Genomic DNA, 24,000 nt, shown 5'->3' with positions numbered 1-24,000 from the left:
ACTTGATCGGATTATGGAATAAGGTAAATTTTGAGGATGAAACAAAAAAATCTTTATTAGGAAAGACAACTTTGATTCAGAATAGATTGATACCTTTTACAATGGATAACCAGCTTCTATATAGGTGGCATCAAAAAGGGATTAGATATATAGGTGATTGCTTTGAAAAAGGTATATTGATGTCATTTGAACAATTGAAAAATAAATATCATATATCAAATAATTCTCTTTTCTGTTACTTTCAATTAAGAGCTTATTTAAAAGATAAATTGGGTCAAACAATGTTATTGCCGAAATCTAAGGAAATTGAAAACCTAATTCAAAAAGGACAAATAATTTTTTTTACTTCTATTATATATAATCTAATTTAAAAAAAGGCTCCTAAACAAGGAATTCATATATCAAGGCGAAAATGGGAAACGGATTTGAATATTAATATTGATGGAACAAATTGGTCAAAACTATGCCTTGACAGTATGAAAAATACAATAAATGTTCGGTTTAGACTAGTACAATATAACTTTCTGCATCAATTATATATCACACCACAAAAATTAAAGAAAATAAATTCAAGTTTATCTGACCAATGTTTTCGGTGCAATCAAGAAATTGGTACTTTTTTTCATTCTACTTGGTCCTGTTCAAAAATACAACCTTTTTGGACAAACTTAAGAAGTTTTTTAGAACAGATTATCGGAATACAACTTCCATACAACCCAAGATTTTTGTTATTGGGTGATGTTGAAGGAATAAGACCACAACTTAAAATGAATAAATATCAGAAAGAATTTATAAAAATTGCATTAGCAGTAGCCAAAAAAACTATCGCAGTTACTTGGAAATCTGATTCCTATTTAAGTATGGACCTTTGGAATAATGAAATTTCTAACTGTATCCCACTTGAAAAAATTACTTATAATTTAAGGAACAAATATGATACTTTTTAAAATATCTGGCGTCCTTATCTACAAAAGAGGGGTCTATATATATAGAAGAATTGTTCATATTCACAATGGTTCTTTTGGGAGAGATGTATATACATATACAGTTTATTCTGTTTGGAATTCCATGGGGTGTGTGCAGGACCCCCAACAACCAGGCAATCTTTAATCTTTTTTCTTTTCTTCCTTTTTCTTATTTGGGGTTAGTATAAGGGAGGTGGGAGGAAGGGTGGGGAGGGTTTGTTTTCTAAAAAGTTCTGTAAAAAAAAATTTTTTTTAATTAAAAAATATATATATACATTAATGACTTGGATGAAGGGATTAAAAGTACCATTAGCAAATTTGCAGATGATACAAAGCTGGGTGGTAGTGTGAGCTGTGAGGAGGATGCTATGAGGTTGCAGGGTGACTTGGACAGGTTGTGTGAGTGGGCGGATACATGGCAGATGCAGTTTAATGTGGATAAGTGTGAGGTTATCCACTTTGGAGGCAGATTATTATCTAAATGGTGTCAAGTTAGGAAAAGGGGAAGTACAACGAGATCTGGGTGTCCTAGTGCATCAGTCACTGAAAGGAAGCATGCAGGTATGGCAGGCAGTGAAGAAAGCCAATGGAATGTTGGCCTTCATAACAAGAGGAGTTGAGTATAGGAGCAAAGAGGTCCTTCTGCAGTTGTACACGGCCCTAGTGAGACCGCACCTGTAGTACTGTGTGCAGTTTTGGTCTCCAAATTAGAGGAAGGGTATTCTTGCTGTTGAGGGCGTGCAGCGTAGGTTTACTAGGTTAATTCCCGGAATGGCGGGACTGTCATATGTTGAAAGACTGGAGCGGCTAGGCTTGTATACACTGGAATTTAGAAGGATGAGAGGGGATCTTATCGAAAAATATAAGATTATTAAGGGGTTGGACACGTTAGAGGCAGGAAACATGTTCCCAATGTTGGGGGAGTCCAGAACAAGGGGCCAGTTTAAGAATAAGGGGTAGGCCATTTAGAATGGAGATGAGGAAAAACATTTTCACTCAGAGAGTTGTGAATCTGTGGAATTCTCTGCCTCAGAAGGCAGTGGAGGCCAATTCTCTGAACGTATTCAAGAGAGAGCTGGATAGAGCTCTTAAGGATAATGGAGTCAGGGGGTATGGGGAGAAGGCAGGAACGGGGTACTGATTGTGGATGATCAGCCATGATCACATTGAATGGCGTTGCTGGCTCGAAGGGCCGAATGGCCTCTTCCTGCACCTATTGACTATTGTCTGTTGTTGCTCTTTGGGAACCTGTAATTTATACAAAGTCTGGTCACTGATCCAGTGGATGTTTGTTCTGCACGTTTTTGTGCAGCTTGTGATGATTTTGTAAAATGCATTTTGTACATAATAAAACAGATTTGTTTAACACTGCTGCCGGTCATGTAAGCCTGTGCCTGATGTAACCAAGGCCATTAGTGGTTCATCGTTGTGTGTAGATAGACATACAGTGACAGGCTCCTGTCTCTGTGTTATCCAGTTAAGTTCAACAGGCAGGAGTGACGTTTGATGAAGGAATGTACTTCACAAAATGCTGGAGTAACTCAGCGGGTCAGGCAGCATCAATTTGTAAACCCCAATGTATTTTGGGGTGATACCATGTAGCATTTATTACATCCAACATTCCCCTCTTACCAGCATAGGTAAGAGAGTGCACATAATGCAACAAAACAGGTAAAAGTGCGTTAGGGACACAAACTTTGCCAGAGGCAGTAACCCAAAGCGAGTCAGATTCGCGAGGTGAACACCCATCCTGGCTCCACTGGTGTCTCTCAGCCTCGGGGGCGTCCCCCTGAAGCTGCCAGAGTTCCGAAACACTGGGCATAGCGGTAGTTGCAGAAAACTGTTGTTGTTCGCCTGAAGAAACTAAAATGGTAGGGGTCAGATCCTCTGTGCATACCAATATGTCCGCCAATGCATTCCCGAAAGAAATGGGATCCTTGACAGATGTATGCAAATTTCATTTAATGACAGCCAAGGTTTTCGGGAGTGTTAAACTCGCTAGTAGATTTCGAACAGGGCATTTTTAAATGGAGTTCCTGCTGCAGTCAAAAAGCCCCTGTGCTGCCACAGGGTACCAAAATCATATGCAACCCCAAAGGCATATCGTGAGTCGGTATAAATATTAGCACGTTGGTCAACGCAAAGGTGGCAGGCCTGCGTGAGGGCAAATAATTCAGCCTGCTGGGCAGAATGAGGTGTACTGAAAAAGGCAAGGGTAGGCAGTATCCTCAATCTCTAGCGCCGATCGTGCGGATTCTTGTTTGTGGCGCAACTTAACCCTTTGTCTGGGACCTATCCATATTCCCTGATGCTGTCTCATAATCGGGGGGGTAGTCCCCAATATTCTGGCGGGGAGGGTAGAACCGGGACTGGCACCACCTCAGCCGGTGGCTCTGTCTGTGGGGCTGTGGGGATCGGACGTGTCCAGGGTTCCTCGTCACCCTTGGACTCCTGATTACCTAGTAAAGCCGCTATATACTCCAGTAGTTCGGATTCTGACTTTTGTTGTTGTTGGGCGGGATATATCCCTTTGGTACCGGTTTTAAATTCATCTCGAGCTCGGGTATCACGGTCAAGTCTTAGATCATACACCTTACATTCCGCTTGCAAAATATCGCATGTTTTCGGTATTCCCAACCTATCACACACTGATATCCCTCTACTACTTGCATTTTCCCTCTACTACTTGCATTTTCCCTCCAACTTCGTTCCCTCGACTCCTGATGGCGCTTCAGCAACCCCTCTCTCCATTCTTTAATCCTCTTTGATAGTCTCTACATTCCATGTACCTCCCACTGGCCAGGCCTCGTTTCCCAATCTTTTCATTAACGAAGCAAATAAATAAATAAATAAATAACACATGTGTTGTACCAGGGCACCGCCATCACTCTTATCCAAAGACTGTCCCATATGTCTGATTGCCAATTATCTGAAATTATGTTACCAATAAATACTACCAATAAATATTACCAAACGATCAATTTCATCCAGGCCAAGACAATGACAACAAGAGTGAACGCCCCTTACCTTCCAAATCCGGAACCTTATCCTTGTCCTTTTCCTTATCGGTGCGACTGTGAATCTCAGTTGAACACGAAATCAACCCCAAACGAGGGACTTCAGTGTCTGAAAAACGTCAACGTCCGGGGTCTCGAACAACGGTCGAGAAGTGCACTCTGTCCCGTTCGGACGTGTTTCAGCCACCGATGCCGCTTAGTCGTTCGTGGTTGCCGGTGCCAAAGAGATCCTGCCGACTACGCCAAATGTTGTAGTCTGTGGCCTATTAGAAAAAACAGGCAGACAACCGAATTCGTTTAACCTCTTTATTCTACTCACCCAGGTGGGAGAGTCTAGAAACCGAAGCGTTTAGAAACGCTTAGGAAGCTAGTGTAGTCTCTCTCTCCGAATGCTAACAATTACACACATTTTATACCCTTAATACATGTGCCAGTACATTTCCGTTGCTACCTTATATGGCAAGGTTTACAATGTCCTATAAATCTTTATGTGACTTTCGGGACCTCCGTGTCCGTTGTGTCCATCGTGACCTCTTCTTTCTTGGGAACAAAGGGCAGTCCATGTGGCAAGATGTTCTTCTTAACACTTCAAAGCTTTGAGGCCAGTTGCTGATATCAGAGGATACACTTAGCCATAAACCGCGCTTCCATGCTGACAACAGGATGTCCTGGCAACATAATCGAGCTGGAGCTTATACACCTTTTTTACACCCCTGCAATAAAACCCACATGGCTACATGCCGAATGTTCGCCCTTACAGATGTACAGCACTTTGTTCAACGTGGGTTGTTTTTAAATGTGCTATACAAATAAATTTGACTTGACTGTTATGCTTGTGTGCCATTGTATGTTGGGGGAGTCCAGAACAAGGGGCCACAGTTTAAGAATAAGGAGTAGGCCATTTAGAACGGAGATGAGGAAAAACATTTTCAGTCAGAGAGTTGTGAATCTGTGGAATTCTCTGCCTCAGAAGGCAGTGGAGGCCAATTCTCTGAATGCATTCAAGAGAGAGCTAGATAGAGCTCTTAAGGATAGCGGAGTCAGGGTGTATGGGGAGAAGGCAGGAACGGGGTACTGATTGAGAATGATCAGCCATGATCACATTGAATGGCGGTGCTGGCTCGAAGGGCCGAATGGCCTCCTCCTGCACCTATAGTCTATTGTCCATTGTATGTTCATTTCTTCGTACCTGGACTGATGTTCAGCACTTTGGTCAACGTGGGTTGTGTTTAAATGTGCTATACAAATAAAAAATGACTTGGCTTGACTAAATGTACTGAGTGTTGACCACTGATTGCAAGACGTGATGCACACGACACGACACAACCCACCCTGTCCCGGCCGGCACCTTCAACAGACAACAGGTGCAGGAGGAGGCCATTCGGCCCTTCGAGCCTGTACGCGCCGCCATTCAATGTGATCACGGCTGATCATTCTCAATCAGTATCCCGTTCCTGCCTTCTCCCCATCCCCCCCCGACTCCGCTATCCTTAAGAGCTCTATCTAGCTCTCTCTTGAATGCATTCAGAGAATTGGCCTCCACTGCCCTCTGAGGCAGAGAATTCCACAGATTCACAACTCTCTGACTGAATAAGTTTTTCCTCATCTCCGTTCTAAATGGCCGACCCCTTATTCTTAAACTGTGTGGCCCCTGGTTCTGGACTCCCCCAACATTGGGAACATGTTTCCTGCCTCTAACGTGTCCAACCCCTTAATAATCTTATACGTTTCGATAAGATCTCCTCTCATCCTTCTATATTCCAGTGTATACAAGCCTAGTCGCTCCAGTCTTTCAACATATGACAGTCCCGCCATTCTGGGGATTAACCTGGTGACCCTACGCTGCACGGCCTCAATAACAAGAATATCCTTCCTCACATTTCAGTGAAAGGCCCGCCCGCCATCGAGCGACCATTCAAGCCGTTAATGAGCGTTTAAACAAAAAACACACGCCCACAATTCAATATAATAGGTGGTTTCCCCGATGATTATTCACCGTGAACGATCTGGACGAACAAACCTCAACGACGTTCTTCAGTCGACGGCCCCGGCCCGCTGCGTCATGGCGGCTCGGAGAAGTGCGCAGGCGCGTGCGAGCGCCGGGGAGGATAACGAGGAGGGGGAGGGGGAGGGGGAGGAGGAGGAAGTAAAGCTGCACCAGCACCAATAGCAGCAGCGCTACAGCAGCACCAATAGCAGCAGCGCTACAGCAGCACCAATAGCAGCAGCGCTACAGCAGCACCAATAGCAGCAGCGCTACAGCAGCACCAATAGCAGCAGCGCTACAGCAGCACCAATAGCAGCAGCGCTACAGCAGCACCGCAGCCCCCACCTTCAGGGCACACGTGCGCGCGCCGGGGAGGATAAGAAGGAGGAGGAGGGGGGGGGGAAGTAAAGCAGCACCAATAGCAGCAGCGTTACAGCAGCACCAATAGCAGCAGCGCTACAGCAGCACCAATAGCAGCAGCGCTACAGCAGCACCAGAGCCCCCACCTGCGGGACACACGTGCGCGCGCCGGGGAGGATAAGGGGGGGAGGGGGAGAGTGGGAGAGTAAAGCAGCACCAGCACCAATAGCAGCAGCGCTACAGCAGCACCGCAGCCCCCACCTGCGGGACATGCGTGGGTGGGCGGGCGGGTGTGTGTTTGAGACAAAGGGTGGAATAAATCCTCATCAATGTCAAGAACGAGAACTGCAGCAGGAACGATCAGCAGCACCGTCAGCGTCACAGCCTCACACGACAACAACTACGACACCGACTACAACCTCCCCCGCCCCTATCTGCTGAATGAATGTGTTCCGGTGGACAGATATAAAGCAACAGCATCAACGCAACATTCACTTCACACTTTACTCCAACAAGGTAATTATAGGAAAACACTTTAATTACAAAGTATAAATAACAACGTCGGCCCCTCGCTCGCCCACGCACTCAGTCGGCGGGGACCACATGGGCCGATATCGGGAGCTCCGGCAGCGTCTTTGCCCGCCCCCGAATCGCGGGGCTTGGGTCGTCCCGCCGCGGACCCTTCACCGTACGGCGGGGGCTTCAATATCGGGAGCCCCGACCGTCCCGACGTGGAAACTCCAACAGCCAGACCGTGGGAGTAGACGGCAGGGGAAGAGAAAAGACATTCTGTGACATTCCGTCACAGTGAGGAGGGACTGGAGGAGACTCACTGTGATGGATGTTTCTTTTTGTTTAGTGTTAGTTTATGATTGTGTAAGTGTTATTGCATTTTTATTGATTATTCTTATTGGTCTTATTGTTGAACTGCGGGTAATTTTTCATTTCGCTCCACATTTATGTGTATGTGACAAATAAGTTGACTAGCCAGTGAGTCTGTGGAATTCTCTGCCACAGAAGGTAGTTGAGGCCAGTTCATTGGCTATATTTAAGAGGGAGTTAGATGTGGCCCTTGTGGCTAAAGGGATCAGGGGGTATGGAGAGAAGGCAGGTACGGGATACTGAGTTGGATGATCAGCCATGATCATATTGAATGGGGATGCAGGCTCGAAGGGCCGAATGGCCTACTCCTGCACCTATTTTCTATGTTTCTATTGACAGTCAGTCAGTCCCTCAGTCAGTCTATTCACAAAATACTGGAGTAACTCAGCAGGTCAGGCATCATCTCGGGAGAGAAGGAATGGGTGACCCTTCCTCCTCAATCAGTCAGTCACTCAGTCTGACCAAGCAAGAACCAAACGCTCGTTCTCACCTTCCACCCCACCAGCCAGCGGATCCAACAAATCATCCGCCAACATTATCGTCACGTACAACGGGACCCCACCACTGGCCACTAGAAAATAGGTGCAGGAGTAGGCCATTCGGCCCTTCGAGCTTGCACCGCCATTCAATATGATCATGGCTGATCATCCAGCTCAGTATCCCGTACCTGCCTTCTCTCCATACCCCCTGGTCCCTTTAGCAAAAAGGGCCACATCTAACTCCCTCTTAAATATAGCCAATGAACTGGCCTCATCTACCTTCTGTGGCAGAGAATTCCACAGACTCACCACTCAGCAGCCAGCAGGGCTCACTCACTCACCCACCCACTTACCCACCCACCCACTCAGTGCCCTAGCTGGATTGTCAGAGACAGCGGCCCTGTGCAGTTTCAGCGACGTTACCTGAGGCTGAGGCCGTGCTGGCGGTCGGGTCCGGTGTCGTGTCGGGTCCGGTAATGAGAGCGGGTTAAACAAAATTATCTCCCCCTTCTCCCTTTTCCCCATTTCTCTCCCTTTTCCCCATTTCTCTCCCTTTTCCCATTTCTCTCCCTTTTCCCCATATCTCTCCCTTTTCCCATATCTCTCCCTTTTCCCATTTCTCTCCCTTTTCCCATTTCTCTCCCTTTTCCCATTTCTCTCCCTTTTCCCATTTCTCTCCCTTTTCCCATTTCTCTCCCTTTTCCCATTCCTCTCCCTTTTCCCATTTCTCTCCCTTTTCCCATTTCTCTCCCTTTTCCCACTTCTCTCCCTTTTCCCATTTCTCTCCCACTTCTCTCCCTTTTCCCATTTCTCTCCCTTTTCCCATTTCTCTCCCTTTTCTCTCCCTTTTCTCTATCCCGCTTCAGCAGGGAGTTTCTCCACAGCTTGGAGTGGGTTGCCAGACGTGACCGTGACCGGGACACCGCCAGGATGCGGCGCTCTCTCTGCACAGCCGGACATCTGCTGTACCTGCTGGCAGGTAGAGACATGGGGGGGGGGAGAGAGAGAGATGGGGGGAGAGAGATGGGGAGAGAGAGAGATGGGGGGAGAGAGGGAGACATGGGGGAGAGAGAGATGGGGGAGAGAGAGAAATGGGGGGAGAGAGAAATGGGGGGGGAGAGAGGGAAAGAGATGGGGGAGAGGGGGAGGGAGAGAGAGAGAATGCGAGCTGCTGTACACAGAGTTGGGAGTGGGCAATTGTCAGTCAAGCACTGTATTGGGGTAACTCTGCGGGTCGGGCCACATCTGTGGAGAGAAGGAATGGGTAACTTTTCGGGTCGAGACCCTTCTCTGAAGAACCCAAAACGTCACCCATTCCTTCTCTCCACAGATGCTGCCTGACCCGTTGAGTTAGCCCAGCATTTTGTGTCTACATTCATCAGTGAAGATGTCATTTAGCTTAGTGATATGACACAGAAACAGGCCCTTCGGCCCACCGGGTACGCAGCGACCAGCGATCAGGCCGCACTAACGCTGCCCTACACACACACAAGGGACAATCTCTAATTTTACAGAAGCCAATTAACCTACAAGGCTGTCGGTCTTGAGAAGTTTGGAGGGAATAGTGTCGGCAGTAAAGAAAGCAAACTCAATGCTAGCATTTATTTCAAGAGGGCTTGTGTACAAAAACAGGGGGTGTTATGCTGAGGCTCTATAAGGCACTGGTCAGGCCCCATTTGGAATATTGACAGCAATTTTCGCTGAACTCGCTGGAGTTTAGAAGAATGAGGGGGGACCTCATTGAAACTTCACCGAATACTGAAAGACCCGGATGGGGTGGATGTGGAGAGGATGTTTCCACTAGTGGGAGAGTCTAGGACCAGAGGGCACAGCCTCAGAATTAAAGGACGTTCCGTCAGGAAGGAGATGAGGAGGAATTTATTTAGTCAGAGGGTGGTGAATAGAAACATAGAAAATAGGTGCAGGAGTAGGCCTTTCGGCCCTTCGAGCCTGCACCGCCATTAAATATGATCATGGCTGATCATCCAGCTCAGTATCCCGTACCTGCCTTCTCTCCATACCCCCTGATCCCTTTAGCCACAAGGGCCACATCTAACACCCTCTTAAATATAGCCAATGAACTGGCCTCAACTACCTTCTGTGGCAGAGAATTCCACAGACTCACCACTCTGTGTGAAGAAATGTTTTCTCATTTCAGTCCTAAAAGACTTCCCCCTTATCCTTAAGCTGTGACCCCTGGTTCTGGACTCCCCCAACATCGGGAACAATCTTCCCGCATCTAGCCTCTCCAACCCCTTAAGAATTTTATATGTTTCTATAAGATCCCCCCTCAGTCTTCTAAATTCCAGCGAGTACAAGCCTAGTCTATCCAGTCTTTCTTCATATGAAAGTCCTGCCATCCTAGGGATCAATCTGGTTAATCTTCTCTGTCCTCCCTCTAAGGGAAGAACGTCTTTCCTCAGATTAGGAGACCAAAACTGTACACAATACTCCAGGTGCGGTCTCACCAATGCCCTGTACAACTGCAGTAGAACCTCCCTGCTCCTAAATTCAAATCCTCTTGCTATGAATGCCAACATACCATTCGCTTTCTTCACTGCCTGCTGTACCTGCACACTTGCTTTCAATGACTGGTGCACCACGACACCCAGGTCACGTTGCATCTCCCCTTTTCGTAATCGGTCACCATTCAGGTAATACTCTACTTTCCTGTTCTTGCGCCAAAGTGGATAACCTCACATTTATCCACATTATATTGCATCTGCCATGCATTTACCCACTCGCCTAATCTATCCAAGTCACTCTGCAGCCTCCTAGCATCCTCCTCGCAGCTAACACTGCCACCCAGCTTCGTGTCATCCGCAAACTTAGAGATGTTGCATTCAATTCTCTCGTCCAAATCATTAATATACACTGTAAATAACTGGGGTCCCAGCACTGAGCCTTGCGGTACCCCACTAGTCACTGCGTGCCATTCCGAAAAGGACCCGTTTATTCCTACTCTTTGCTTCCTGTCCGCCAACCAATTCTCTATCCACCTCAACACTGAACCCTCAATACCGTGTGCTTTAAGTTTGTACACCAATCTCCTATGTGGAACCTTGTCGAAGGCCTTCTGAAAATCCAGATATAACACATCGACTGGTTCTCCCTTATCCACTCCACTAGTTACATCCTCGAAAAATTCTATAAGATTCATCAGACATGATTTGCCTTTTGTAAATCCATGCTGACTTTGTCCGATGATTTCACCACTTTCCAAATGTGATGCTATCACATCTTTAATAACTGATGTGTGGGATGCAAAGAATCTGTGGGATTCTTTGCCACAGACGGCTGTGGAGGCCACAAGTCAGTGGACTTGGTTTCCAAATTTGAGGAAGGATATTCTTGCTATTGAGGGCATGCAGTGTAGGTTTACTAGGTTATTTCCCGGAATGGCGGGACTATCATATGTTGAAAGACTGGAGCGACTAGGCTTGTATACACTGGAATTTAGAAGGATGAGAGGAGATCTTATCGAAACGTATAAGATTATTAAGGGGTTGGACAGGTTAGAGGTAGGAAACATGTTCCTAATGTTGGGGGAGTCCAGAACAAGGGGCCACAGTTTAAGAATAAGGGGTGGGCCATTTAGAACTGAGATGAGGAACAAATTTTTCATTCAGAGGGTTGTGAATCTGTGGAATTCTCTGCCTCAGAAGGCAGTGGAGGCCAATTCTCTGAATGCATTCAAGAGAGAGCTGGATAGAGCTCTTAAGGATAGCGGAGTCAGGGGGTATGGGGAGAAGGCAGGAACGGGGTACTGATTGAGAATGATCAGCCATGATCACATTGAATGGCGGTGTTGGCTCGAAGGGCCGAATGGCCTCCTCCTGCACCTATTGTCTATTGGATATTTTTAAGGCAGAGATAGATAAATTGTTGGTCAGTGCGGGTGTCAGGGGTTATGGGGAGAACCATATAACCATATAACAATTACAGCACGGAAACAGGCCCGTTCGGCCCTACCAGTCCACGCCGACCACTTTCTCTGACCTAGTCTCATCTACCTGCTCTCAGACCATAACCCTCCAATCCCCTCCCATCCATATACCTATACAATTTACTCTTAAATAATAAAATCGAGCCTGCCTCCACCACTTCCACCGGAAGCTCATTCCATACAGCCACCACCCTCTGAGTAAAGAAGTTACCCCTCATGTTACCCCAAAACTTTTGTCCCTTAATTCTGAAGTTATGTCCCCTTGTTGGAATCTTCCCCAGTCTCAAAGGGAAAAGCCTACCCACGTCAACTCTGTCCGTCCCTCTTAAAATTTTAAAAACCTCTATCAAGTCCCCCCTCAACCTTCTACGCTCCAAAGAATAAAGACCCAACCTGTTCAACCTCTCTCTGTAGCCCAAGTGCTGAAACCCAGGCAACATTCTAGTAAATCTCCTCTGTACCCTCTCCATTTTGTCGACATCCTTCCTATAATTTGGCGACCAGAACTGCACACCATACTCCAGATTCGGCCTCACCAATGCCCTGTACAATTTTAACATTACATCCCAACTTCTATATTCGATGCTCTGATTTATAAAGGCAAGCATACCAAACGCCTTCTTCACCACCCTATCCACATGAGATTCCACCTTCAGGGAACAATGCACAGTTATTCCCAGATCCCTCTGTTCCACTGCATTCCTCAATTCCCAACCATTTACCCTGTACGTCCTATTTTGATTTGTCCTACCAAAATGCAGCACCTCACACTTATCAGCATTAAACTCCATCCGCCATCTTTCAGCCCACCCTTCCAAAAGGCCCAAGTCTCTCTGTAGACTTTGAAAATCTACTTCATTTTTAACTACACCACCTATCTTAGTATCATCTGCATACTAACAAATCCAATTTGCCACACCATCATCCAGATCATTAATGTAAATGACAAACAACAGTGGACCCAACACAGATCCTTGGGGTACTCCACTAGACACTGGCCTCCAACCTGACATACAGTTGTCAACCATTACCCTCTGGTATCTCCCATTCAGCCATTGTTGAATCCATCTTGCAACCTCACTATTGATACCCAACGATTTAACCTTCTTAATCAACCTTCCATGTGGAACCTTGTCAAATGCCTTACTGAAGTCCATATAGACAACATGCACAGCCTTGCCCTTATCAATTTCCCTGGTAACCTCTTCAAAAAATTCAAGAAGATTAGTCAAACATGAACTTTCAGGCACAAATCCATGTTGACTGTTTCTAATCAGGCCTTGTTTATCCATGTGATTATATATATTGTCCCTAAGTATCTTTTCCATTAATTTTCCCACCACAGACGTCAAACTAACAGGTCTATAATTGCTAGGTTTACTTTTAGAACCTTTTTTAAACAAAGGCACAACATGCGCAATGCGCCAATCTTCCGGCACCATCCCCGTTTCTAATGACGTTTGAAATATTTCTGTCATAGCCCCTGCTATTTCTGCACTAACTTCCCTCAATGTCCTAGGGAATATCCTATCAGGACCTGGAGACTTATCCACTTTTATATTTTTCAAAAGTGTCCGTACCTCCTCTTCTTTGATCCTCATAATTTCCATCACTACTCTACTTGTTTCGCTTACCTCACATAATTCAATATCCTTCTCCTCGGTGAATACCGAAGAAAATAAATTGTTTAATATCTCCCCCATTTCTTCCGGCTCAGCACATAGCTGTCCACTCTGACTCTCTAATGGACCAATTTTATCCCTCACTATCCTTTTGCTATTGACATATCTGTAGAACCCCTTTGGGTTTACTTTTACATTACTTGCCAAAGCAACCTCATATCTTTTTTTCGCTTTTCTAATTTCCTTCTTAAGATTCCTTTTACATTCTTTATATTCCTCAAGAACCTCATTTACTCCCTGCCGCTTATATTTATTGTATATCTCCCTCTTTTTCCGAACCAAGTGTCTAATTTCCCTGGAAAACCAAGGCTCTTTCAAATTATTATTCTTTCCTTTCCACCGAACAGGGACATAAAGACTCTGTTCTCTCAAAATTTCCCCTTTAAATATCCTCCATTTCTCTATTATATCCTTTTCATAAAACAAAATGTCCCATTTCACTCCTTTTAAATCCTTTCTCATCTCCTCAAAATTAGCCTTTCTCCAATCCAAAATCTCAACCCTTGGTCCAGATTTGACCTTCTCCATAATTATATTGAAACTAATGGCATTGTGAACACTAGACCCAAAGTGCTCCTCAACACATACCTCCGTCACCTGACCCGTCTCATTTCCCAACAGGAGGTCCAACACTGCCCCTTCTCTGGTAGGTACCTCTACGTATTGCTGCAAAAAACTATCCTGCACACATTTTACAAACTCCAAACCATCCAGCCCTTTAACAGAATGTGATTCCCAGTCTATGTACGGAAAATTGAAATCACCCACAATCACTACTCTGTGCTTACTACTAATATCTGCAATCTCCTTACATATTTGCTCTTTCAATTCTCGTTCCCTATTTGGCGGTCTATAATACACCCCTATAAGTGTTGCTAAGCCTTTCTCATTTCTGAGTTCCACACAAACAGCCTCCCTAATCGAGCCTTCTAGTCTATCCTGCCAAAGCACTGCTGTGATATCCTCCCTGACAAGCACCTCTTGCCCCTCCGATTCTATCACATCTGAAATAATGAAATCCTGGAATATTTAATTGCCAATCGCAACCCTCCTGCAACCATGTTTCACTGATCGCCACAACATCATACTTCCAGATGTCAATCCAGGCTCTAAGCTCATCCACCTTTCTTACAATGCTCCTAGCATTAAAATATACACATTTAAGGGACTCATTATTTCTTATTCTCAGTTTATTTCTTTTCACTTCTTTCTCTCCTACATATTGGGTCTGAGTGTTTCCCTTTTCTGCTTCCTGCCTCACACACTGCCGATTAGCTATCTGTGTTTGAGTCCCTCCCCCCAACCGTACTAGTTTAAAGTCTCCGCAATTACCTTAGCAAATCTCCCCGTCAGGATATTGGTTCCCCTCAGGTTCAGATGCAACCCGTCCTTTTTGTACAGGTCATACTTCCCCCAGAATTGGTCCCAATGATCCAGAAACTTGAATCCCTGCTCCCTGCACCAGTCCCTCAGCCACGTATTTATCCTCCACCTCACTCCATTCCTATTGTCACTATCGCGTGGCACAGGCAGTAAGCCTGAGATTATCACTTTGGAAGTCCTTTTTTTTAACTCTCTTCCTAGCCCCCTAAATTCTCCTTTCAGGACCTCTTCCCTTATCCTACCTATATTGTTGGTACCTATATGTACCACGACCTCTGGCTCCTCTCCCTCCCTTTTCAGGATATCTTGGACACGTTCAGATACATCCCGGACACTGGCACCAGGGAGGCAAACTACCATCCGGGTCTCCCGACTGTGTCCACAGAATCGCCTATCTGACCCCCTCACTATAGAGTCCCCTATCACTATCACTCTCTTCTTCCTTTCCCTACCCTTCTGAGCAACAGGGCCGGACTCCGTGCCAGAGGCCCGGGCGCCGTCGCTGTCCCCAGGTAGGCTGTTCCCCCCAACAGTACCTAAACAGGAGTATTTATTGCCAAGGGGTACATCCACTGGGGTACTCTCTAGTCCCTGCCTCTGCCCCTTGCCCCCCCCCCCTAACCGTGACCCACTTGTCTACCTCCCGTGGTCTTGGAGTGACCACCTCTCTATAACTCCTCTCTATAACCTCCTCACTCTCCCTGACCAGACGGAGGTCATCAATCTGCCGCTCCAGGTTCCTAATATGGTCCCTTAGGAGCCCCATCTCGTCGCACCTGGTGCAGATGTGGATGTCTGGAAGACTATCAGACTCCCAGATTCCCCACATCCGACACCCAGAACAATAAACTGCCCTGGCACTGATACTCCCCCTTAATTGGGAACGTTGCAGAGTGGTCTGCTCCAACCGCTCCTGGGCCTCTGTAAGAACAAAGCCCCGTGCTCGGTTTCCAAAAACTACCGCCCGGACGCTACTCCAACCGCTCTAACCGCCCACCCAAAAGAACTGAGTGATCTCCTGGGAGAGGCGGAAAACCGGATAAAAAACCCAGGCCAACCCTCTCCCGCTGAGTTATTCCAACACTTTGTGACCTTGTGTCTTTTTATGTTTAGTGTATAGTTTACAGTTTGAGAGCAGAAAAGGCCCCTCAGCCCACCGTGTCCCCACCGATCAGCAATACACTAGTTCTATACTACACACTAGGGACAATTCAGGTTATGCCTGGGTTTGCTGAGCAAAAACACTGCAATAGCTGGGCGGACCACCTGCGCCCCCCTGCCGCGAGTAGTGCAGAAACGGTGCGCCTAACGGGCTGTCGATTGCCTCACGGGAGGGGGTATGGCACGGTCTGAATGGACGAGGAACCATAAAGGACCGTGTCGGGCGCCCTCCCAGAGCAGCAGAGAACCCCGGCCTCGGACCCTGTCGGAAACGGTGCCAGGAGATCGACAACAGGTCACTACACGGCGGCGCACGTTGCTGTGTACTCGGGGTACGCCAGTGTGTACGCGGATACATGGCTCTGTGTGCATTATTTGGTAGTGTAATAAAATACCTTGGTACATAAAACTCTGTTGTTAGAATCCGTTGATCTACACCTTCTACAATCATTCTGTAGAGGGTCTTGACCTGAAACCTCGTCTATCCCAAATTCCCCAGAGATGCTGTTTGGCCCGTGGAGTTGCCCCATCGCTTTGTGTCAATTTTCTGTAAAGCAGCTTCTGCGGTTGCTCGTGTGCCCCTGGTGATCAATGTCAGGCTGGGCTGTGAGTGGGGGGGTCTGGCTCACTGTGCTGCTCTCCGGGGCTGGAGGGGTTAACAGGGCGGGCAGGCGGAAACCGTTTCCATCGTGGAACCCGTCCAGAATAAGGAACAGCTGGATCTTACATCAGAGCTGGGCCGCGCAGGGTTAATGTCAGGGACCTTCTGCACAGGAAGGCCAGTGGAAATCAAGACGACTTTCACCGAGAAGCTGAATGTGTTGCACGCAGTAACAGAGTATTCTCTTTCCTACTTTTTATGCAACCAAATCTCAGCGATTGTCGCGCGTCTGTCACCTCACAACACAACATTCTCTCCAGGTCTCCGATTTTATTGCAGACTTTATTTTAACAGCAGTCGCTCTAAGTTGATGTTTAATCACCGTTTCACGCTCTACGTAGAGCTGACTTAATACATCCCCCATTTCGTTTCTGCCCCTCCTTAGACTGCCCGGCGCTCGCCCGCCCGGTTATTGACACGTTCAGACTCGTTTAACGTGTTACCAGCCTCTTGCTGGTGTGTAATCAGTGGCAGATTGACAGAGGCCCTTCACCCTGAACACTCCCAGCAAAACAACATTATTCAGCACAGAATCAATTCCCCGCGCACTGCAGGGCGTGTCGTTGACACCGGCAGTTCTGTGCGGGTTCGCAGCTCCCTGAAGGCGGAGTCGTTTGAACCAGGAAATTCTCGGAATTAAAAATGGCTTCGAAACACCAGATCCAGAGTTTAACTGAAGACGCGACTTGTCCCATTTGCCTGGATTTCTTCAGCGATCCGGTTATACTGGAGTGCGGGCACAACTTCTGCCGCTCCTGTATCACACAGAGTTGGGACAAGGAGGGGAGAAACTCCTGCCCGGAATGTAGAGAGGAGTTTGCAGACCGCACCCGCAAAGTAAATCGGGCCTTGGCGAATATGACTGAGACAGCTCGAGCACTGAGCCTGAACACGGGAGGGAAGGAAAGTAAACTTTACTGCGAGGAACATCAGGAAGAAGTGAAGCTGTTTTGTGAAACCGACAAGAAACTGGTCTGCCTGATCTGCCGAGACGCGCGGGAACACAGAGAGCATCGCTTCATGCCGATTAAAGAAGCTGTTGAAAGCTACAAGGTAAAAGCAAACAGAATTTGATCAGCTGATGAATTTTCAATTCTGCGTTTTGCGGACCGCGCTCCCTCGGCGACTGTTCGGTTCACCCAGCCTCCCACCCAAACCAGCCCTTCCCCAGGTACTTGCCCCAGCCACCGCTGGAGATGAAACACCTGTCCCTGTACCTTCCCCCTCACGTCCATGCAGGGACTCCAGCAGTCCTTCCAGGTGAGACAGCCCGCGGCTCTCTGCTGATACGCTCCACGACCCGATGAGTTCTCCAGCAGTTTGTCTTTTTGTAAACTTTCATGTGCAGTTCCGTGTCTGCATTTCATTTGTTCCGTCTGGTCTAATTGTTTCACTGACTGAATCTGAATCTCAATCCCAGGAGCTGATTAAAACTTCCTTGGAGATTCTCACAAAAAATAAATCAGCGGTGGAGGAAATGGAGCAGCAACAGAAAGAGAAGATTTCTGGAGTCCGGGTAAGGTTTCCAGTTTCCCTTCTCTGATCTTGTGCTATTGTCTTAGATTCCAGGCTCGATAATATTGACCTTCACCTTTCATTTGACAGGAGCAGTCACAGAACTGGTTGACCTACATCACATCGGTATTTGCTGAACTGCGCCAGATTCTCAATGAGAAAGAGCGGCTCTTTCTCAGGGATCTCCGGGAAGACGAGGAGAGCGTTCTAAATCCAATGGAGAATAATCTACGAGCGATTCAAGAGGAGATAAACTCTATTCAAGAGAAACTCTTAAAGCTGCAGGAGCGGATGAACCAAACGGACAGTTTGATATTTCTGAAGGTAAGGAGTTACAAATTCAATTTGATTCAATGTAAGGCTGTGAAAGTCGACTCGACTTATCTCTAAAATAAGTACGCAAAACACAACACTCAAGTTAAATCTTTTTACTGAAACACCAAGGTGGGAGATGGCACAGAGACCTGAGTGCACAGTTGTTCGCTCAAGCACCTGCTTCTGTCCTCTCAAAGAACATACATATTACAGTCAGTATTTATACAGTTGAAAACAGCACAAAGCAGATGCAATAATTTCCCATGGTTACATAGCATAAAGCAGTCTCAGCAGATACATAGTAGAGTTCCCATAATAGAGTTCCTTTAATTGTGTTAGGGAGTCAAACAGGAGTACAGGGGAGTAAAGGGAGTCACATAGCTAAGATGATTAGAGAGGTACCGTTAGGCAATAAGGAGGTACCATAACATCTAGTTCAGAACATTGAAATGTCCAGAACTCAACAACAAACCCAGAAAAACAACTTCTAAACCATGGGAAGCAACTTCTTATCTGCAGGTGTCCAGGACTGTGAAGGACTACCTTGCAAAAGCCTGTTTTCAATACAATAACCAAAACAAGCTTTTGTACAGATCTTTCTCACAAGCTGCTAAGGTATCGAACTTCCCAGTCCTCCAAAATGTCCTCCAAAGGTGCCACAAAATGGTTTCCCCAAAGTTAGCTTCCACAAGGCCACAATCACAAAATAGTGGGTAACAGTCTGAAATAAATGCAGAATTACCCAATAATTCAGGGCTGATTGAAACAGCCCAGTCGGTAGGGAAGACGAACACCTCATATTTTGAGCAGACGACAACCCAACGACATGAAACATGTATTCTCCTGTTACAGGTAAACCTTATCCCCTTCAGACGTCCCTGTTCCTTCAACTGTTCCCCACAGGCATTTCTTTCCATCCCCAGTCCCCGTAATCATGTTGCTTCCCCTTCTCCAACCGCAGATCCCCCAACCCTTCCTATTGGGAACCCAACACATTCTCTCCTGTTGATTTCCACCACATCCCTTCCATTGCATTCCCCATTTATCTTCCTGACCAGATTCCAATTCTGTAGCAAGTTTTATCCCCTTCGCCATCAGCCGCAGGGATGTCCATCAGTCTGTCATATGTCCCTCCACACATAAATTCACCTATCCCTTGTCACTTATTGTCCCAGTTCCTTCCCCTCCCATCCCTTTACCAGCTCTCTCCCATCTATTCCAGAAGATTGAAAGAGGCTCCTGACCACATGCGTCATCTGTACATTTCCCTCCTCAGATGCTGGCTGGCCTGATTAGGATTCCACTCTATGCAGCACCTTGTGTCTCCAAATAAATGATTTAGTTGTTCTGGGGCCATATTACTGCCTCGCTCACATTAGCGCACCCCAATCAATCGCAGGGCGCGCTGCATCTTTATCGGAAAGAGACGTTGTACTTATCACATTGAGCCAGTCATATTTTCCACGTTGTTCAAGCCTGGTCTTCTCTTAGTCTGATATGAACATCTAGTCACAAGCTGGCAACATGATGTCTGTGGAGACAAAGGTTGGTAGACGCTATGCGTCCCCTCTTGCTGACCCACAGGGTGCAAGATGAATCAGGGGGCGCTTGAAGTGGCAATGCAGGATCTTTGGCGAATAGGATAGACGAAAATTCCAAGGCATGTAACACAGACATTAAACGCAAGAGTGGAACAGTGAAGAGAGGGTGACCCCTGTTGGACAAATGAGGTAATTCACAACTGGAACCAGAGGAGGTTGAATCGCCCCATCAGTCCAGTATTAAATATACCCATTACATGTAATTAATACATAATACTGCACTGATGGGGCGCCGCTCCAGCATTAAGTGCTGGGATGTGTCGGAAAATTGTGACAATTTGGCTGATATTCCTGCTGTCACGGTGTGGACGCTCAGTGTAAATTAATTGATCTTTCTGATGTTTTATATTTCAGGAGGAAACTCGTCAGAAGAGGAGGTGAGACTCTCTGCACTGTTTTGGTAATTAACTCAAAAATCGTAGATGCGGGTCTTATAACCAGGTGTGTGATTCATGCAGGATAAGTGATGATCAGCACACGCTGTCAGTAGCAGACGGTGCCCTGGAAGTTAGAAAGTTCGATCACCCATTTTTGTTGAACACGGTGTTCAGCGAGGTGCCCGATGGCATTAAGAGAGGTACAAACTTTTTTTAAAACCGTTATAGTTCTTTAAGTATTAATTACCTGTCCAGTGTATACTTGAATTTAGAGAAGTCAGTATTCATACCGCTGGAGATGTCAGTTCCCTGAACACAACCACAGTACAAACAACAGACAATAGACAATAGGTGCAGGATGAGGCCATTCGGTCCATCGAGCCAGCACCGCCATTCAATGTGATCATGGCTGATCATTCGCAATCAGTACCCCGTTCCTGCCTTCTCCCCATACCCCCTGACTCCGCTATCCTTAAGAGCCTATCTAGCTCTCTCTTGAATGCATTCATAGAATTGGCCTCCACTGCCTTCTGAGGCAGAGAATTCCACAGATTCCCAACTCTCTGACTGAAAAAGTTTTTCCTCATCTCAGTTCTAAATGGCCTACCCCTTATTTTTAAACTGTGGCCCCTTGTTCCGGACTCCCCCAACATTGGGAACATGTTTCCTATCTCTAACGGTCCAACCCCTTAATAATTGTATACGTTTCGATAAGATCTCCTCTCATCCTTCTAAATTCCAGTGTATACAAGTCTAGTCGCTCCAGTAAACCTACGCTGCACGCCCTCGATAGCAAGAATATCCTTTCTCAAATTTGGAGACCAAAACTACACATAGTACTCCAGGGCTCACTAGGGCCCTGTACAACTGCAGAAGGACCTCTTTGCTCCGATACTCAACTCCTCTTGTTATGAAGGCCAACATTCCATTGGCTTTCTTCACTGCCTGCTGTACCTGCATGCTTCCTTTCAGTGACTGATGCACTAGGACACTCAGATCTCGTTGTACGTTCCCTGTTCCTAACTTGACACCATTCAGATAATATAAGAAAATAACTGCAGATGCTGGTACAAATAAATGTATTTATTCACAAAGTGCTGGAGTAACTCAGCACATCGGGCAGCATCTCGGGAGAGAAGGAATGGGTGACGTTTCGGGTCGATACCCATCAGTCTGTCTGTCAACCAATTTTCTATCCATGTCAGTACCCTACCTCCAATACCATGTGCTCTAATTTTACCCACTAATCTCCTATGTGGAACCTTGTCAAAGGCTTTCTGAAAGTCAAGGTACACCACATCCACCGGCTCTCCCCTGTCAATTTTCCTAGTTACATCCTCAAAAAATTCCAGAAGATTAGTCAAGCATGAATTCCCCTTTGTAATTCCATGCTGACTCGGAACGATCCTGTTACTACTATCCAAATGCTCCGCAATTTCATCTTTTATAATTGACTCCAGCATCTTCCCCACCACTGATGTCAGACTAACTCGTCTATAATTTCCCGTTTTTTCTCCTCCCCGTTTCTTAAAATGTGGGACAACATTAGCTACCCTCCAATCCACAGGAACTTATCCTGAATCTACAGAACATTGGAAAATGATCACCAATGCGTCCACAATTTCTAGCGCCACCTCCTTAAGCACTCTGGGATGCAGACCATCAGGCCCTGGGGATTTATCACCCTTCAGTCCCATCAGTCTACCCAACACCATTTCCTGCCTAATGCGGATTTCCTCCAGTTCCTCTGTCACCCTAGGATCTCTGGCCACTAGAACATCTGGGAGATTGCTTGTATCTTCCTAAGTGAAGACAGATCCAAAGTACCGGTTCAACTCGTCTGCCATTTTCTTGTTCCGCATAATAAATTCCCCCGCTTCTGTCTTCAAGGGACCCACATTTGCCTTGACAATTTTTTTCCTCTTTACATACCTAAAAATGTATGCAGAGATGTCAGTTCACTGAGCACAACCACAGTACACACAACAGACGTTGGATGAACGTTGTTACTAAAGTGAACACTCTGGCGTTGGGTTCTACGCACCGCGGGCAGTCCAAACACAGAGCATGTCTGGTGAAAGTAAATCGGTAAATTGTATTCTCTAACCTGTCTTGCTGGTGCCCGCAAAGCTCAGGAAGCAGGTTCTCCATTTCTAGATTTTGCTCACAGAACAAGCAGTCGCGTGTTTCCCGTGGTAGGCTGGCATCTAAATTATGTTCAGCGTGTTGTCCCTGCTGTTGGATGTTGGTGGAGTTGCGCATGGTCCTGATGCCAATTTGCAGGAAGCGCAGTCCCGTTCGGATTCTCCTCCCTGCTCTCCCGCAATCCCGAAACACCTGCCACTGACACCATTTATACCTCACGCTGCCTCGGCAAGGGCAGCAGCATAATCAAGGACCAGTCTCATCCTGGCCACTCCCTCTTCTCCCCTCTCCCATCAGGGAAGAGGTACAGAAGTGTGAAAACGCACACCTCGAAATTCAGGGACAGTTTCTTCCCAGCTGTTATCAGGGAACTGAATCATCCTACCACAACCAGAGAGCAGTGCTGAACTACTATCTTCCACGTTGGTGATCCTCGGACTATCCTTGATCGCACCTTGCTGGCTTTACATTGCACTAAACATTATTCCCACATCATGTATCTGCAAACGTATTGATTGTAATCATGTATTGTCTTTCTACTGATTGGTTAGCACTCAACAAAATATTTTCGCTGTACCTTGGTAAACTGTAACTCCTCTTCCGACACCTCCAATCCCACGCGGTCCCCTCCTTTCCTCGCTACTCCAGTCCATTTCATCCTACCCGCCTAACAGTCACAATAAAACTTTATTAGCCAAGTATGTTTTGCAACATACGAGGAACTTCATTTGCCATACAGTCATAACAGTAAAAAGCAACAGGACACACAAAATACATTTTAACGTAAACATCCACCACAGTGACCCCCTCCACATTCCTCACTGTGATGGAAGGTGAAAACAGTTCAATCTCTCCCTTCTTTGTCCTCCAGCGGTCGGGGGCTCGAACCTTCTGTGACCAGATGTGTCCATGGTCCCAGATCCCACATTTTAAGGCAGAGATAGCTGGATTCTGCGTTAGTACAGGTGTCAGAGGTTATAGGGAGAAGGCAGGAGAAAGGGGTTAGGAGCGAGAATTAGATCAGCCACGATTGAATGGTGGAGTAGACTTGATGGGCCGAATGGCCTCATTCGAATACTTTCATTTATGACCTTATGACTGTCCAAATTCACCTGATAACCCAGCCCTTCAGACCTGATGAAGTTGTTGTAAACCCTTTTGCACCCACTCCAATTGACTAACAAACCCACCCTTCCCTTTGTCTCACCCTCCACTCAAAAAACACAGGAACAGGTCATCTGGCCCCTCGTGTCTGCCCCCTTTCACTGTGATCATGACGACCCCACCACGCACCTCTACCTCCTCTTTAACAACCTCAAATTACCACTCACCTCAATATCCACCTGCTCCGATCTGCCTCCATATCAGAATAACCCGCTTCGTTCCTCCATCCCCACCGCAATCTCCCAATCCTCCTCACTCTCCGCACTCGTCCCCCCCCGTCCACCCTCCCCCACCTCACGAAATTCCCCTCTCCATCTCTGGATTAAAAACTCCGGGAGAGATGTCTGTTGTCCACCCGAT

General features: G+C 46.6%; 3 protein-coding genes across 3 annotated transcripts in view; 1 reads left to right on the top strand and 2 right to left on the bottom strand.

Annotated features, from left to right (window-relative positions):
- Window positions 1-16,887, bottom strand: part of LOC144602506 (vacuolar protein sorting-associated protein 52 homolog) — a 24,888-nt gene extending 8,001 nt beyond the window's left edge. Inside the window, exon 1 of the mRNA XM_078415636.1 lies at window positions 16,846-16,887. Coding sequence (XP_078271762.1) covers window positions 16,846-16,887 — 42 coding nt within the window. The remainder of the gene's footprint in view (window positions 1-16,845) is intronic.
- LOC144603045 (zinc-binding protein A33-like) overlaps window positions 1-24,000 on the bottom strand; it is a 75,445-nt gene that overhangs the window by 39,603 nt on the left and 11,842 nt on the right. The window lies entirely within an intron of this gene.
- LOC144603023 (zinc-binding protein A33-like) overlaps window positions 6,561-24,000 on the top strand; it is a 157,409-nt gene continuing 139,969 nt past the window's right edge. Inside the window, exons 1-7 of the mRNA XM_078416150.1 lie at window positions 6,561-6,845; window positions 8,560-8,669; window positions 16,909-17,576; window positions 17,944-18,039; window positions 18,129-18,362; window positions 20,309-20,331; window positions 20,413-20,531. Coding sequence (XP_078272276.1) covers window positions 17,166-17,576; window positions 17,944-18,039; window positions 18,129-18,362; window positions 20,309-20,331; window positions 20,413-20,531 — 883 coding nt within the window. The 5' untranslated portion in view covers window positions 6,561-6,845; window positions 8,560-8,669; window positions 16,909-17,165. The remainder of the gene's footprint in view (window positions 6,846-8,559; window positions 8,670-16,908; window positions 17,577-17,943; window positions 18,040-18,128; window positions 18,363-20,308; window positions 20,332-20,412; window positions 20,532-24,000) is intronic.

This window comes from Rhinoraja longicauda, chromosome 19, assembly GCF_053455715.1.
Source record: "Rhinoraja longicauda isolate Sanriku21f chromosome 19, sRhiLon1.1, whole genome shotgun sequence".
NCBI lineage: Eukaryota > Metazoa > Chordata > Chondrichthyes > Rajiformes > Arhynchobatidae > Rhinoraja > Rhinoraja longicauda.
This window is presented reverse-complemented; position numbering and strand designations above follow the sequence as displayed.